General features: G+C 36.2%; 2 protein-coding genes across 4 annotated transcripts; both read left to right on the top strand.

The window, feature by feature from the left end:
- The first annotated feature begins 5889 nt into the window (after window positions 1-5889).
- gnrh2 (gonadotropin-releasing hormone 2) lies at window positions 5890-7256 on the top strand. The gene is made up of 3 exons (XM_030134714.1): window positions 5890-6027; window positions 6136-6219; window positions 7184-7256. The coding sequence occupies exons 1-3, from the start codon at window positions 5890-5892 to the stop codon at window positions 7220-7222; spliced, it is 261 nt and encodes an 86-aa protein (XP_029990574.1). The 3' UTR covers window positions 7223-7256.
- Window positions 7257-8539: 1283 nt separating this feature from the next.
- Window positions 8540-14853, top strand: zmat1 (zinc finger matrin-type 1). Of its 3 annotated transcripts, XM_030135468.1 has the most exons (7): window positions 8540-8680; window positions 11235-11344; window positions 11440-11526; window positions 11642-11777; window positions 11958-12233; window positions 12915-13005; window positions 13387-14853. In XM_030135468.1, the coding sequence occupies exons 1-7, from the start codon at window positions 8542-8544 to the stop codon at window positions 14378-14380; spliced, it is 1833 nt and encodes a 610-aa protein (XP_029991328.1). In that variant the 5' UTR covers window positions 8540-8541; the 3' UTR covers window positions 14381-14853. The 3 variants fall into 3 exon arrangements, with proteins under 3 accessions (XP_029991328.1, XP_029991331.1, XP_029991330.1); XM_030135471.1 differs by lacking the exons at window positions 11235-11344; window positions 11440-11526 and having other exon boundaries at window positions 8544-8680; window positions 11645-11777; window positions 13387-14380; XM_030135470.1 differs by lacking the exons at window positions 11235-11344; window positions 11440-11526 and having other exon boundaries at window positions 8552-8680; window positions 13387-14380.
- The last annotated feature ends 175 nt before the right edge of the window (window positions 14854-15028 follow it).

Below are 15028 nucleotides of genomic sequence, written 5' to 3'. Positions count from 1 at the left end.
GAATGGCTTCATTTCATTCCATATTACTTGAATGTGGGGTCTATTTGAAATAATCCCTTGTGAGAACCTTGATCTTTGACTCGGAACGTCATCCTTCCTCCCCACAACAGATACAACAGCATCTAATAAGACTGATCATTAAGGGAAACGGGTGTCCCTAATTTCTGAGCGTTCTGACCAGAATTAACATGCGTCTCATTTCTATAGAATGATACAAAAAGAAGAGCCCATCTGTCTTTTTCTCCACTTCTGTCTGTCCTCGTGTCTCTCACAGATTCCACTCACTGTCCACTTATCTCTTCCTTTTTCTCTTTTCCTTGGACCATTTACCCCAGTGGTCACTGCCCATTCCCTTTTGTATATAATGTAAGGTTATTTATATTTCATTCCTGTCTGCTTCATTGCTTATTTTTTCTGCTTCTCCTCTCATTTTTTTTTTTTTTTTTTTTTTAAAGATGTATATGAAACTGTATCGGGACCATTTTGAGATGTATTAGGGATATTTTGTTTTGGCCATTTTTAATTTGGTATAACTGTCTTAAGCAAATCCTATTTTTTAATTTGCCTATGTTTGTTTCTAGTGTTTTGTTATTCAACATTTGAATATATGTATATATAATTATATATATGATAAAATTATATATAATTATATAATGCCAAATGGCCTTTCTAAGCAAGATTCTGTTCAAACCTAATAAAGTGCTTGAGATTTTATCATTGGTGTGTATTTATTATGTCTTGATCCATGCATTGGGGTTCTCACTGACATGAAAACCTGGAACATCATGAATTAAGTAAAATTAATAAGTTCTGCAAGTTAATTTTGAACCCCTGGATCCCCACGGGTCAACACACTTGTAGACACTGAAATCTGATTGGACCAAATATCTTACATCCACATACGCGTACTGGAAGTAGTGCAGCCAAGAGAAACACTAAAAAAATCAAGAGAATCATCTATTGGGAATAAATTAATACAATTTTATTGAACAAATATAAGAATCTAGGCTGTCAGTGCAGGTCGGTGTTTCTGATTATGTTTATGCCTGCAGAGAAGGCCTTGACGGCCCTGACAGCCCACCACAGCTGTTTAAGTGTCTATATGTATAAGTACTAGGCCTAAGTGTTTAAGTCAGCCAGTCCCAAGTAATAATATGGTTAACTACACGTGCACATTTCCTGAAGGAAATGTGATCTGAGTGCCTGCCTCTTGCCGGATTTGTGGACTTGTCGCTAGGTGCGATGTAAAAGCAAGAAATAGAACCAAAGAAGGACTGTTTATATGTAAAGCACTGAGTATGTTTGGATGAAAGTTACATTGTTCAACATTGCATTTGTATGTAAATCATTTATTACAAAAATACTATAGCTGTGTAACAGCACAACAGGAAAGAGAAAAATAAGGATCAGCTGAATTATTGACACTGTTTTTCAAAACCTAAATTTACAAATCACAGAAGATTAACAGCAGAATTTATAATTTGCATGAACAACTTTGAAAAGGTTCATGTAATGTGTTACATTTCTTCCAAACACACACTCACACAAAAGAACACAACTCATCAATGAATGTTTCAAACTGGGAAAGCAACCAAACAAAGTGCAAACCAATAAAGGGCCCTTTAGGGGTTCTAAAAGGTTCTAAAAGGAGACTGAAAATACAATTTACAATCACCCACTGAGTCTGTCACAGAGATCAAACAAAAAGATGGGCCTTAAACAGGATTTGAAATGGGAGTCAGCGGTCAGGATAGGGGGGTGGTGCAAGCTGAGGTGGGAGGGGCAATCTCTTTTTAAAGACTTCAACTGACCAATTACAGCCAGGTGAGGAGAAACATGGCGGGTCCACCTGATAACCACTAATGACCTGTGGACAAGATCCAACCAAGAAAGAAAACAGCTGTGGGATGTGTGTCTGGAACAAATGACACTGTGTGTGGAACGCACTGTGGGCTACATTTTATTGTATGAAAAGTGCTACTTAAATAAAGATTGACTGATTGAGTGACTGATTGATTGATTAATTAATAACATGTTCTGTGTACCTGAGCTCTCATTAAACTGTATTTACTTTTAAAATATTATTTATTAAAAGCAACAGAATAATGTAGAATGAATGATAGAAAATGGTGAGTAAAATAAATCTGTTTCTTCACTCTTTCATCTTCCGCTTTGAAAAAATGAAAGATGTATGACTGAGGGATTTAAATGTGTTCAATTCACTTTGATATTTGGCTAGTCTGTTAAAGTTGCATACATTTATTGACTCAGTCATTATTCACCCATGTCTTACTTCTTACAGTGTAATTGTATTACTTTAGGTTTTCTATATTCCATTTTGCTACAAAGTTCTCAGCTCTACATCCAAAAGAAAAGAAAAAAGAAAAGGAAAGGAAATGCATTCTATCATTTTACCCACTGAAATAAAGAAAGTGGGTTGGAGTGGTTTACAGCAGACATCATCATCTCTTCTGTCACATCGATGCCTCATCACTGACGTACATTCTTTGACTAATAGCTCTTTAGTAAAGAGCAGCAGGTCTGACCTTTAATCAGAAACTGTCCAAACACAATCCATGTCCTCCTTTAAATGAGAAACCAGTTGTCATTGGTTTGAAATTCCAGGGTTTGGGGGGTTTTACCATCGGATGTGAGGTCAGACATGTCAGACTGAGGATGGAACGGGTCACTGTGGTCAAACAGGTGCACCAGAGGAAATGGTCATTACCTCAGCCAGAGAGGTTAGGTGATCACACCTCTGTCTGTCTGTCTGTCTGTCTGTCGGTCTGTCAGTAACACTAGTGCACATATTTCCAAAAAAATTTGTGGAAGGATATGACATAAGCCAAGGACAAACCCTGATATGTTTTGAGCAGATCCATAATACAGAAGCATGAATTTTTAAACTATTCTTAAAATACATTATAAGGTATTTTACAGGAGCTTTAACAGCGTGTATGTGCTCTTGGATGAACTTCTACCTTCATGTAATGACTTTTATCATCCGACGACAACATATTGTAGTTGATACGAGAAATAGGCCTTTGACACTACTAGTTACAAACACTGTTTTTTGTGTTTAAATCCAGTAGTTTAGTTGTTTTTACCCCCAGGGACTTTGGAATGCATTTTTCATACATTTTCTGTTCATTTTGGCTGTGTCCATGCATATGGTATGAATTTTGGCAAGATTGTGTATTTTTATTTTTTCATTTTTTAATTTATTTTACCTTTATATTTAACAGTATTAAAAGCAAGTTGTAACTGGGTAAGGGCTTGGACAGGAGTGGAAGCAGAAGTGTACATGACTGTATCATCATCATAAAAATGAAATTTTGCGTTTGATATATTGAGATTGATGTTATTAATGTAAATTATGAACAAAAGTGGCCCCAGGACTGACCCTTGTGGCACACCTTTTGTCAAGGTGAGTGAACTGGAAGTACAGCCGTCTACCTGCACACTCTGCTTCCTGTCTGTCAGGTAATTTTTAAACCAGCTAACTGCGTGTTCTGACACTCCTGCTTTAAATAATCTATGTAAAAGAATAGGGTGAGCCACAGTGTCAAAAGCTTTTGACAAGTCAATAAAAAGGGGCTGCACAGTGCTGTTTGTTGTCAATAAAATCTATAAAATCATTAAAAACATTTAGTGCTGCTGTAACTGTGCTGTGTCTTTTCTAAACCCAGAGTGAAAGTCAGATAAAATACTGTTCTCATTTAAAAAATCCTTCAGCTGATCACTAACCAGAGACTCTAGAACTTTGGCCAGGACGCAGGGCTTGGAGATGGGCCTGTAATTGTTTAAGACCGTGGGGTCACCCCCCTTGAGCAGAGGCGTGACTAGGGCAGACTTTCAGATTGAAGGTATAGTGTCAGTGACCAAGTGACCAATTTTATCTTGTTATTTCCAGCTCAGCACCTACAGTGAATCTGAAAGACACTGTGAACTACTCTGTGTTACACTCATACTGTTAAGCACAAAAAAATGTGCCATCAAAATCCATTCAAATCAAAATTTGTAATTTTTTTTTTTTTTTTTAAATGTTACTGCTGGTCATTGACATATAACAGGCTGCAATAGTTCAACACAGAAAAATTTAGTAGATTGAAAATAACTTGTTAAAATTTTGAAAATAACTCAAAACATGGTGACAAAATGACAAAAATTTGACACTGAAAGCTTTAAAATGCTTTAGTATTTGATGTAGATGTTGGTGAAAAAATTAGCCCAATGAAAGAAAAATTTATGAATGTATTTTTTTATATCTACCTTACGAATAACAAATATGTATGTACTTAGTGGTATGAGTGTGACTAATATTATCATCATAAAATTAATGTGGTTTAATGTAAAAGTAAATGCAAAAAAGTTCTACATCTTTTATCTATAGCTCTACATCACTGATATAACATCTTGCCACCAATTTTATATGAATGAATGAATGAATGAATGAATGAATGATGCTGGATGACAGTATGTGGAACTGATGAAGAGTGATGGATGAGCCGTGAGGGTTCTGAGGGTGTGGGTGTTGTTTGCAGGTGATAATTAGAAATGACCAGGTCTTCTACACCCCTTGTCCTCAAAGACCTGTTATTTCCAGCGGGGTCAACGATGGGCAACGTACGTAAGAATGGATAATAGAAATGCATGTGGGGAGGGGGCTCCTGTCCGCCTGGTACTTAAATTGAGCAGTAGGATGAGGCTGAAGAAGATCTCTGCAGTAAAATACCAGGAAAACTGTGAGGTACTGTGAGACAATCTGCTCAAGGACAAAAACCACGGACCTTGGAGAGAATCTGTTGTAAAAGAAAAAACTGAGGTAAGAACAGATGTGTATCCACCTTTAGTATACTTTGGGTAAAATTTTTAAGTTAATATTACTTTGACAGTGGTTTAAACCCCATAGAGGTTGGTAAGTGATAATAACTTGACATTTTGCTGTTATTGGGGATAAACCTGGAGAATTACTATTTTGGATTGTGGTTTAATATCTAATGTCATCTGTGTGCATGAGAAAAGAGGAAAATAGTTGATACAAAACAAAAAATAATGAATATTTATTAGTGTTTTAGGAGTTTTCTTGTACATACAAATATTATATAACGGAAAAATTTCAATTTTTACTGAAGTCTGAAAAAAGTCTTTCCAGAAGTCCAATATTGAATGAAATTAACAGCTGGAGTCAAATATTTTAACCCATAAGGACCCAGTGTGACTTTTTTGTCAGTTCCCGAAAGATTTTTTCTCTTTATTTAACCTTTCGTAAGTGATTTATAGCTATTTATTATAATATTATCCTCTGAATTTTGCACTTTTTCCTGTGAAAATCATCTATTTTCCTAAGTTTAATTGACTGATTGTGTAGATGTTCATAAAACCTCAAAGTAAAGACAAAGGTTATTCTATCAAAACAGAAAAAAAAACTGAAGAAAAAGTGACTTTTTCAGTAAAATCTATCATTAACTGAACATAAAATCAGTGTCTCCATCCACGGTCATTGATCCAACTCCATGGGTTTTTACTGGTGAATCAATGTTGTAGAAGATGACAGTGTTTCCACGGTAACTGGAGCCTCCGAATGTCCAAATGGGTCATATCTGATGACCATGAAAAGACAAAATACTGTATTTTACACCAATTATTGACATGTATTGATAGGATTAGTGGATCAACAGTTTAGATCAGTAGATGGTTTTGGTGGACGGTGGATGTTTGGGTCTTTATGGGTTAAAGTCGTCATATTTTGGGCAGTATATTAGCTCTCCCTTACTCATTTTACAGGAGATATTAGAACTATAAGTTATGAAAACTGTTTCTATGAGTAGTTAAACATACTGAAATTTGAATTGCATTTTCTCTGATGTCCGTTCAGGTGGAAGTATCATGTGTCAGGTATCTCGGCTGGTTTTACTGCTGGGTCTGCTCATATATGTGGGCGCTCAGTTCTCCAACGCACAGCACTGGTCTCATGGTTGGTACCCAGGAGGAAAGAGGGAGCTGGACTCCTACACCACATCAGAGGTCAGCACCAGTGTTTGCATGCATTATTTTCTCCTTCAATGAGAATTTTCTGGGAACAATGGAAACCTTTATATTGTCTTTCTGTCTTCCTTTCTCTGTGTGTCTCAGATTTCAGGGGAGATTAAGCTATGCGAGGCAGGGGAATGCAGCTACTTGAGACCACAGAGGAGGGGCATCCTGAGAAACATTTTTGTACGTAAAGAAAATACTTAACCTTAACACCCAGGATCAAATATATCTATTTTTTTGTTCCAATTAACAATCAGTCAGTATTGGTGAAACATCTGTATGGAAAGAGTGGACAGTAATATATGTATTTCAGGGTTATATTTGAGATATTTTTCAGAATTTTTAATTGTAGGTATCAGTTTCAGCGATGTTGGTATTGTGTAGATCCATGATTAAGTTACACCTCCAGGGCTGAGTAATGCTTGAAACAATAATAGTTGAATGTCATCTGTGAATAGTTTTATTTTTATCGGATTCATGCTTGCCAAGGCTGCATCTCCTTTACATTCAGGAGCAAAAACACGGATTAAATAGAGAAAACAGCTCCATTCTGAAATGAAGATGCACCGGCTAAGGTTTCATTGTAGTGTACTGTAATAATTATAATAAAGTAGTGATTAATTGGCTATTTTTTAATGCCAGATATGATGAATTATGTCAAATCATATGTATTGTATTAAGTCATAGTTTATTTATTTCATTCTTACAATAAAAGTATAATAAAGACAATAAAATTTTATTGTCTTTTATTCTTACAATAAAAGACAGAGAAAAAGACAATCTTATCGTATATGTCAGCAAATTAATCACATTATGAATGAAAAGGAGCAGAAAGAAAAACAGTGTTATATTCTCTGCCCCTCTATAAAATAAAATACTTGTGCATTTACAGTAGTGACTCCAAACAAAATTGTGAAATCAACTTGTTGCAGTTCATCATTTGCAAATAAAAAAGAAAAAAAAATCTAACAATTTATTCTTTAATTTCTCATTTTCTTTACATTACCCAAACAGCCAAGCACTTTAGAAAGAGAAAAACTTAAGTATTGATATGAAAACTGATATGATAATGTCACACCTTTGACAAACACAACACTTCACTGTACTGGTATGTGTTTAACTCTGTGTGTTTACTCTGTCTTCACAGTTGGATGCTTTAGCCAGAGAGCTCCAGCAGAAAAAGTGACATCTGTGTGTCTTCACTGCTTTTCTACGTTGAGACCCTTTACTTCAGTGTCTTTGTCTTGACTTGCTCAGTTTTAACATGTTAATCTTCTGATGGGATCTTTTGGGTTTATTTGTAATATTTGTTCAGGAATTAGTTTTCTCTGCATTACAAATATTCTCCATGGAGTAAACCTGTTCAAAATATAATGTGCCATAATAAATTATCTATTTTGATATGAACTGTTTGCCCCTTTTCATTTCATTATCGTTCTTGTTAGATGACTGAATGCACAGTAAACAAATTACATTTTTTTTTTATTGTTCTTCAATAAGGAATATTTTGAGGTGAACACTTATCAGAAAATTTAGTTGAAACTGACAAAAAAAAGGTACATCTATTAATCAGTGAATACAGGGACAATTGCTTGGCATTGCTTTACCGCACTTGGGTATCCATATCTAACTTTATCTAATTTAAGGGTCATTTTGTTTAAAATAATAAATATTCAATGCTTTTAAATACAGTGTTGCCTCTGAAGTTGAAATAATTCCTCTTTTTATTCCAATATACATACATCAACAATCACCTCTGACCAGGTGCAATGATTACACTTCATATATCAAGAATAAATCTCATCGTCACAATCATTTCATGAGAAGAGGTAAAAAAAAATTAATTAAATTAATTAATTGGGTTTATGTAGATTTTACTGACCCAAAGAAAGGAAACATATGATATTGGGACAATGTTTTCTGAATGTACAGAGGTTTATCCACCTGATGTGTCACAAAATAAATAATAAATAAACATGTCTGATCACTGAATTATGTTTTGCTGCCTTAATTAGTCCATGTATAGCAATATGCATGTTGGCTCACTGGTTCTGTCTTTGTTAATATTAACACTGGTGCTTTACCAATAAAGTCTTAATTTCTGCTGTGATGAAGCCAGCATGTAGAAGTGTCCACATAAACAACAAAAATTAGAGGAAAAAAGCGAGTGTACATATGAATTTACATTTTGTATTTTGTTCATATAATTTGTTGTCGTTGAATTATTTGTCTTTTACATGTTTGTTAACAGATGATCACTGAATGTTTCATTTAATGGAAACACTAATTTTTGTGTTCAAGAAGACTTGTATTTCAGGCACATTCATATGTTAAAAATAGCTGGAATTACACTGTTTATCTTTTTTAAAATATCTATTAAATAACTGTTCAAGAGAACAGGTAGTATCAATGACAGACTCTTATTACTTTCCTCTTTCTGAATATTCGCCAAACAGAAGCGTTAAAACGCTACGTCATTGAGCATGCGCAGTAACTAGGGAAAAGATGGACGATAGAAGTGTCTGTCGTCCGCATTTTGCGGACTCAGACCCTCAAACTAACAATACTAGTGCACCCAACGCGGCTTCTGTCACAGATGCTGAAAAAGTAATAAACACTAAAATAGATAGTACCCAGGTCGAAGGTGAGTTTTGCCTAGAACGTGAAAATTCAGTTGTATGGCGTCCTATCAGCTGAGTGAACGTCAGCTTTTTAGCTAACGGGCTAGCTACTTCGAGTGAGCTAGCTCCTTAGCTAAATACGCTGATGTAAGTGTCCAACGTTAGTTTACTGTATGTTTCCGTGTTCAGCGGCTCGTACAAATACATCAGAACACACCTTAGTATCATAATCCAGACAGAAAGGTGATCATACAAGGTTGTATACTTTCCCAGGCCTTGAAGCAGTTGGCTAGATGCTAATTGTGTGACAGGCCAGTGTGGTAAAGCTCCGTCCCAACACAGTGAAGCTCAGCTGTGAACGCAGGCCTCCAACACACCGTAACCTAGTCGAGGACAGTGCATTGACAAATGTTTTGCCTTATGTCTGATTAGGAATAAGTTACATTATGTGCGTATGGCTACGTTTGACACATCAGCTGATGGTCACAGCTCATCAGCTGATGTGTCATTCAGTGTAATTCGCTTCTCCACACTTTTCTCGCTCATGAGTAGAATAAGTGTTCAAGGCTGTGCATTAAAAAAAAAAAACAGTTGGTCATAGTACACACATTTTTTAGATCCTCAATCTGTTTTCTTGTAAACTTCTACTGTGATATTCATTTGGTAAGTACCACATTTGAAATGTATCAGCAGAAGTTAACATATTTAGGACAGTATTAGTCAAAGTGTGTAAGTTTATTTTTACATTCTGCAAATGCAGTAAATACTGTCAGAAATGGGTATTTTGAAAGTATTTCATAGGCATTTCAAACAAATTTTAACCATATAGGAATTCTATCTGTCTAGTAATTTTAGTCAAATATCTAAAAGTGCAAAAGTAAACCAACACACTCCCTCCATTTGTGTTTATAAATCATACCAAAGGGCAAGCCATTAACTTTTTTTAATGAGTAATTTTGGATTGTAAAGGGTACTTTTTGTTATGTAATCAGTATTTACATGAGATACTTTGACGCAGTCTGAATAGGTAGTTTTTCCACCATTGTGATAGTTAAGAAAAGCAGCTTTGTGAAAATGTTACATAAAAATTACATTAAATTAACCCAAGGAATCTTCAATAATAGGCACAAAATATCTTACACTATTCTGGCTACTGTTGTATACTGTTGTGTTCATACACTATTAAACACAAGAAATTAGTACTAGGATTTCATAATAATGCCCCTGTTACTACTGAATGATGAAGTTTGTTGACCTTAGAACTGCATGACTTGGTGAAAAAGTCCTATTGTGATATGAGGTTATTTTTAGCCTGGTTTTTAAGGATAATGCATAGATTACTGATTATTTCAAATATGCATTTTCTTCAACTCAATCATACAAACTGATATTATTTATAAAATAAGGCAAAAATTTCATTTAACTGATAAATTAACTTTTTATATACTACCTCTCTGCTCAGTGTCACCCAATTCAAAGCACTACCAGAAAACATAGACTCTTTCAATTGGTGCTTTTTGTGATTATATAATTGCACAGGCTGACACTGTGATTGAATTAATGATGCAGCTCTACTTGAAATGAATTCACATATTTTCTAACACTAAAAAAATGTAGATTGCATTATACTACAATAAGTCCAGATTTGATATATTACAGTGAAACTAAATAATTTCATTCACTACAGTTAGCAAGGAAAGGAAGTCGTTTAATTACTCTTAGGCTTATTTCTTCTTTGCCTAAGGATTATGACTAATAGTTATGTTATCATGTTGAGTTTTTAGTTTTAGGCATATTTAGTGAGCATGGGCAGTTTTAAAGTAATGATGAGTAAAGTACATACTGTATGTATTGCTTTGTATGCCTTAGTCAGTGAATGTGGCCGAGACTGTTTAGTGAGACATGAACATGCATCAGACATTATACAACCAGATCAGTTTCAGTGAAACCTGACTTTATTTTAAATGATAGCAATAGAGCTACATGTGTTGTGATATTCTTGCATTTACATAGTTTATATGAATGGCACTGGTTAATTTAATACTATAATAATGACACTAGAGGGCCAGTCTGTAGATTAGTCCTTGTAGTGCACCTATATGTATAAGGTAGCATGTCCACATTTATAAAAAACACGAGAGCAGCAGTAGTATATTCTTTATATGACCCTCTCATGCAGAGATGCAAATGTGTATTTCAAGTAATTCAAGCATTGTAGTTTTGTGGCTATTTAGTGTGTGCAAGCAGAAGGTGCAAGTATGAAACGAGGGCAGTATATTGTAATTAGCATTGTTCATTGAGGAAGTCATACTGTGATTATTCTGCACAGTATTGCAATTTGGATCTTGGTTATTAAGGAAGATTTTTCTGCTTTTATTTCAACGATTTATTCATTGTGTAACTGAATCAAAGTATCATACACTCACCTTGAAATTGCAGGTTTTTAGGATTATATAATTACACAAGCTGACATTTTTCTTTTTATTTAATTAGTTGTGCAGGTGTTATAATTATATGTCCTCTAATTTGTTTGCCATGCTCACTGAGGTGCAATTGTGACTATAATCTGCTTCTCAGGAAACAGTTTAGATGAAGAGGAGCTGCTTAAGAGACTCCTCACTGATGATTACTGCCATGTGTGTGAAGCTGTGCTCCAGTTTGAATCTCAGCGCCTGTCTCACTATGAGGTTTTGTACAGCCTCCTACATACTGCACATGGAAGAGTGATGGCGTTTTATTGACAGTGCTCAGAATAACTTTGCCTGTTTTCTTGTGAATGCAGGGAAAGAAACATGCTCAGAAACTTAAAGTGTACATGCAGGCAAAGAGAGATGACAAAATGAGCAAAGAGGGCACAGGAGGACTACAGGTTAGTTCTCAGATGAGGGGTGTAATGCCGGAAAATGAGATGACAACCTAATTTTGTTCCCATCTTTATGCTCATGTATAGTTTATGTTTCTGTCTTGTGTGTGTTAATTTGCAGCAGACGATGACTACTGATAAGGATCGTTTTTGTGAGCTGTGTAACATGGTGTTCAGTTCCCCAGTGGTGGCAAAGTCACACTATGAAGGCAAAATCCATAATAAGAATCTCCGAAAACAAGGTCTGCATCCACCTGGTAAGTAATGGACAATTACTAGAGATTTGATACATATACTGTAGGTTTTTGGGTTTTTTTGGAACTTTAGAACATACAATACAATATACAGACTCTAACAGAGGACATTTTATATACTGTAGTTAATGAATATAAGTCTGCTATTATGATTATTTAATCTAATAATTTCTCATTGCACAGGGACACATACTATACAAAATCAGACTCAGGCTCCTGTTAATACTGACCATAATTCTGCCCCTGAGGGTAGAACGGATCATCAGATGCACCCAGCAGCCACTGCAGTGCCCCCTAGTACAGAGGTGGATCTGAAAGACCCTAATAAATACTGTTCCCTGTGTGCTGCAAGCTTCAACAATCCCCAAATGGCTTTGCAGCACTACAATGGACGCAAACACCAAAGGAATCAGGCCCGGCAGGAGCTGCTTAAAGAGCTTGGAGACGCTGACCAACAAGGTAACACACATGCAGCAGTGTATAGTTATGACATTTACATTACTTGAATATTATTGTAATAAATATATACATTCCTCTGGGTTAGGCACTAAAGTTCTATGGTTTCTCTAAGTTAATTCTATATAATATAAAGATAAGGAATACAATGTTATCTTGATTATTATATCTTAAATTGTAGGCCATAGATTAGCTGTGATAAAGAGAAGATAAGATTAAAAATTCATCAGTATGATTCCTGGAAAATATAATCCCAGTGAAAATGATATATTTATGGTATTTTTTATTTTCATTGTGCTTTTATTTTGATGCTAGTTTTTTAGAAACTCGGCAAAAACTTCAGTTGAATTAGAAGTAAGAACAGAAAGCAATATTTTAGAAGGCACAGAATGTGTTTTATGCTGCTAGGTGTGTCTCAGTCAAAAGCCCATCATAATAAACGATCGAAATTTATACACTGCACAACTGAAGTTGACTGAAATAAAACAAACCATAATATTCTACAAATAATGCATCATGTATCACTGGAAACATTTGATATAAAACTGCATAAGTCATGAAAATATACAGTGTAATACAGTCCTTGCAGTTGTGGTTTATAAACAAATATAAGCAGTTTATAAACATTATAGACCAGAGTTATATGTTTATGACACTTTCTCATCCATCATCTGTTGTTTGCAGCCACCTGCCTGATATGTCAGATTTGCAGTGCCCAGTTTAACTCTGTGGAGATGTATCAGGCCCACATGCAGGGAAACAAGCACCAGACCAGGTGAGGCCAAGTGCAATGTTATTACTTTCTATACTCTGAAATTGAAAGTAGAATATCAAGAGTCCTTGTAGTTTTGTTTCTAATGTGAATCAAATGAGTATTTAAATGCTGAAGTCTCAGGGATAGGTTCTCCAAACAACCTATCAGAAACACAATGTGCAGGTATTTTTCTCAAATAATTTTCCTTCAGAGACTGTGAAGCAAATTTTATGATTTCATTATTAAATATTCACCAGGTCGTTCTAATGAGGTGTTCAGTTTGTCTTTATTAGTAGGGAATGTAGAAGGGGTTTGGTGACACATTGCACAAGATACTTTATTGTTTTCATGCACTGACTAATTGAATCAAAGCTTCATTCATGTTAACATGTTTTCATCCAGGGAGAAGAAGGTCATCGACCTGTGTAAATCCCAGCAGAAAGTTTACAGCACATTTGCAGATGAACTGGCAGATTACATCCAGGTCCAGAAGGCTCGAGGAATCACCCCCAAGAGTGGACATGCCCTTCCCCTGATAGAAACGCAACAAGGGTGTGAAGAAGAGGAGGAGGAAGAGCAGGAGGGATTACACAAGGGGAATGTGATGCAAGTGAATAATCCCAAAACAAACCCTCCTCCCACCTCCAGCCCTCCTCCTCACCCCCACCCTGGCCCTGGTTGTTTCTACCCAGTGGAGGGGTGGCATCCTCTGTATAAAGGCTCCCCCTGGCCCCCCCACAGGTGGGACTACAGCTACCCCCCTCCAGCATCCACAGGCTCCGCCTCCTCACAGTTCACCAGTCCTCCTATGAAAAGGAGGAGGCGCAGACAGCGGTCTAGTTCCTCCTCATTTACTACCTCATCTTCCTACTCCTCCTCGTATTCCTCCTCCAGTAGTTCCACAAGTGACAGTGACAGTAGCGATCACAGACACAGAGAAAGGCGGCACATTAGAAGATCCAGGAGAGACAGAAGCCGGAGGGAACGAAGTGAGGACTCAGATAAAGAGGAGAGGAGGAGATGGAGGGGGATACGAGATAACGAGTCAGAGGAGAGGAGGAGAGAGGAGTCAGGACAGTCCGATAAAGAGAAAAGGAGAAGAAAGCACAAACCTGGTGGTAAACGTAGAAAACACGAAAAGAAATCAAGACAGACAGACTTGAAGGAGGACGGAGTGGAAAAGACAGAGGACATGTTGAAGCTGGAAAGTGTGGCTGAGAGTAGGAATGAAGCTGAGGGGCACATTGAGACTGAAATGAATGCAGAGCAGTTGGAGGGCGGGCCGGTTGAATCGGCCAAAGCCAAAAACAGGAAAGATAAGAAGAAAACAAAAGAGAAAGTAGACACTAGGACGGAGGAGGAGAAACTGTGGGACGACTCGATTCTGGGCTGTTAGTCTCAAGTTGATGAAGACTTTTGTACTGAAATTATCAAGGCAGAAAAGATGTTTATTATTTAAGATTTTCAAAAATGTGTTTATTAATCAGACTAATGTCGATGCCATTTTAAATCAGCTTTCATCTGAACGGACAGACCAGTCTTATTCTCAGTAGGTGTGCTAGCTGGCTAGCCATATTTAGTCAGAATATGTTCAACTTTTGTCCGTGTGTTTAAAGGGGTTTCGTTGGCACATCCACAACTTAAATGCTATGTCATATTTTTCACTCTGGCACATAATAATGTCTTTAAGTTAATTAACGTGCACAGTATTTATTGTTGACTAATTTGTCTGATTTCTTAGTACTCACGGTTCTCTTGGCCTTTTTAACAGTATCTCTGCTCTGCTGAGGTTTCTCATGATCATCCTCCAGATGGTGCTGTTAAACCAGAGCATAATGAATGCAAATAAAGATCCACTGATGTCAGGAGCTCAGTCGTTTACATTTCCTTTGAAACAATATGTGCATTATGTCATGTAGGAAAAAAGGGAAAAAGACTCAAGATTTAGAGGTTATTGTTAAGAGATATTATGTAGGAAAGAATGCAGTGACAAAAAATAAGTACAGGGTAATGGTGTTAGTGCAGCAAAGAAAACAAATGCAAG

The sequence above is a fragment of the Sphaeramia orbicularis genome, chromosome 5, assembly GCF_902148855.1.
Source record: "Sphaeramia orbicularis chromosome 5, fSphaOr1.1, whole genome shotgun sequence".
NCBI classification, from domain to species: Eukaryota; Metazoa; Chordata; class Actinopteri; order Kurtiformes; family Apogonidae; genus Sphaeramia; species Sphaeramia orbicularis.
The sequence above is the reverse complement of the archived record's forward strand: the minus strand, read 5'-3'. Positions and strand labels throughout refer to the sequence as shown.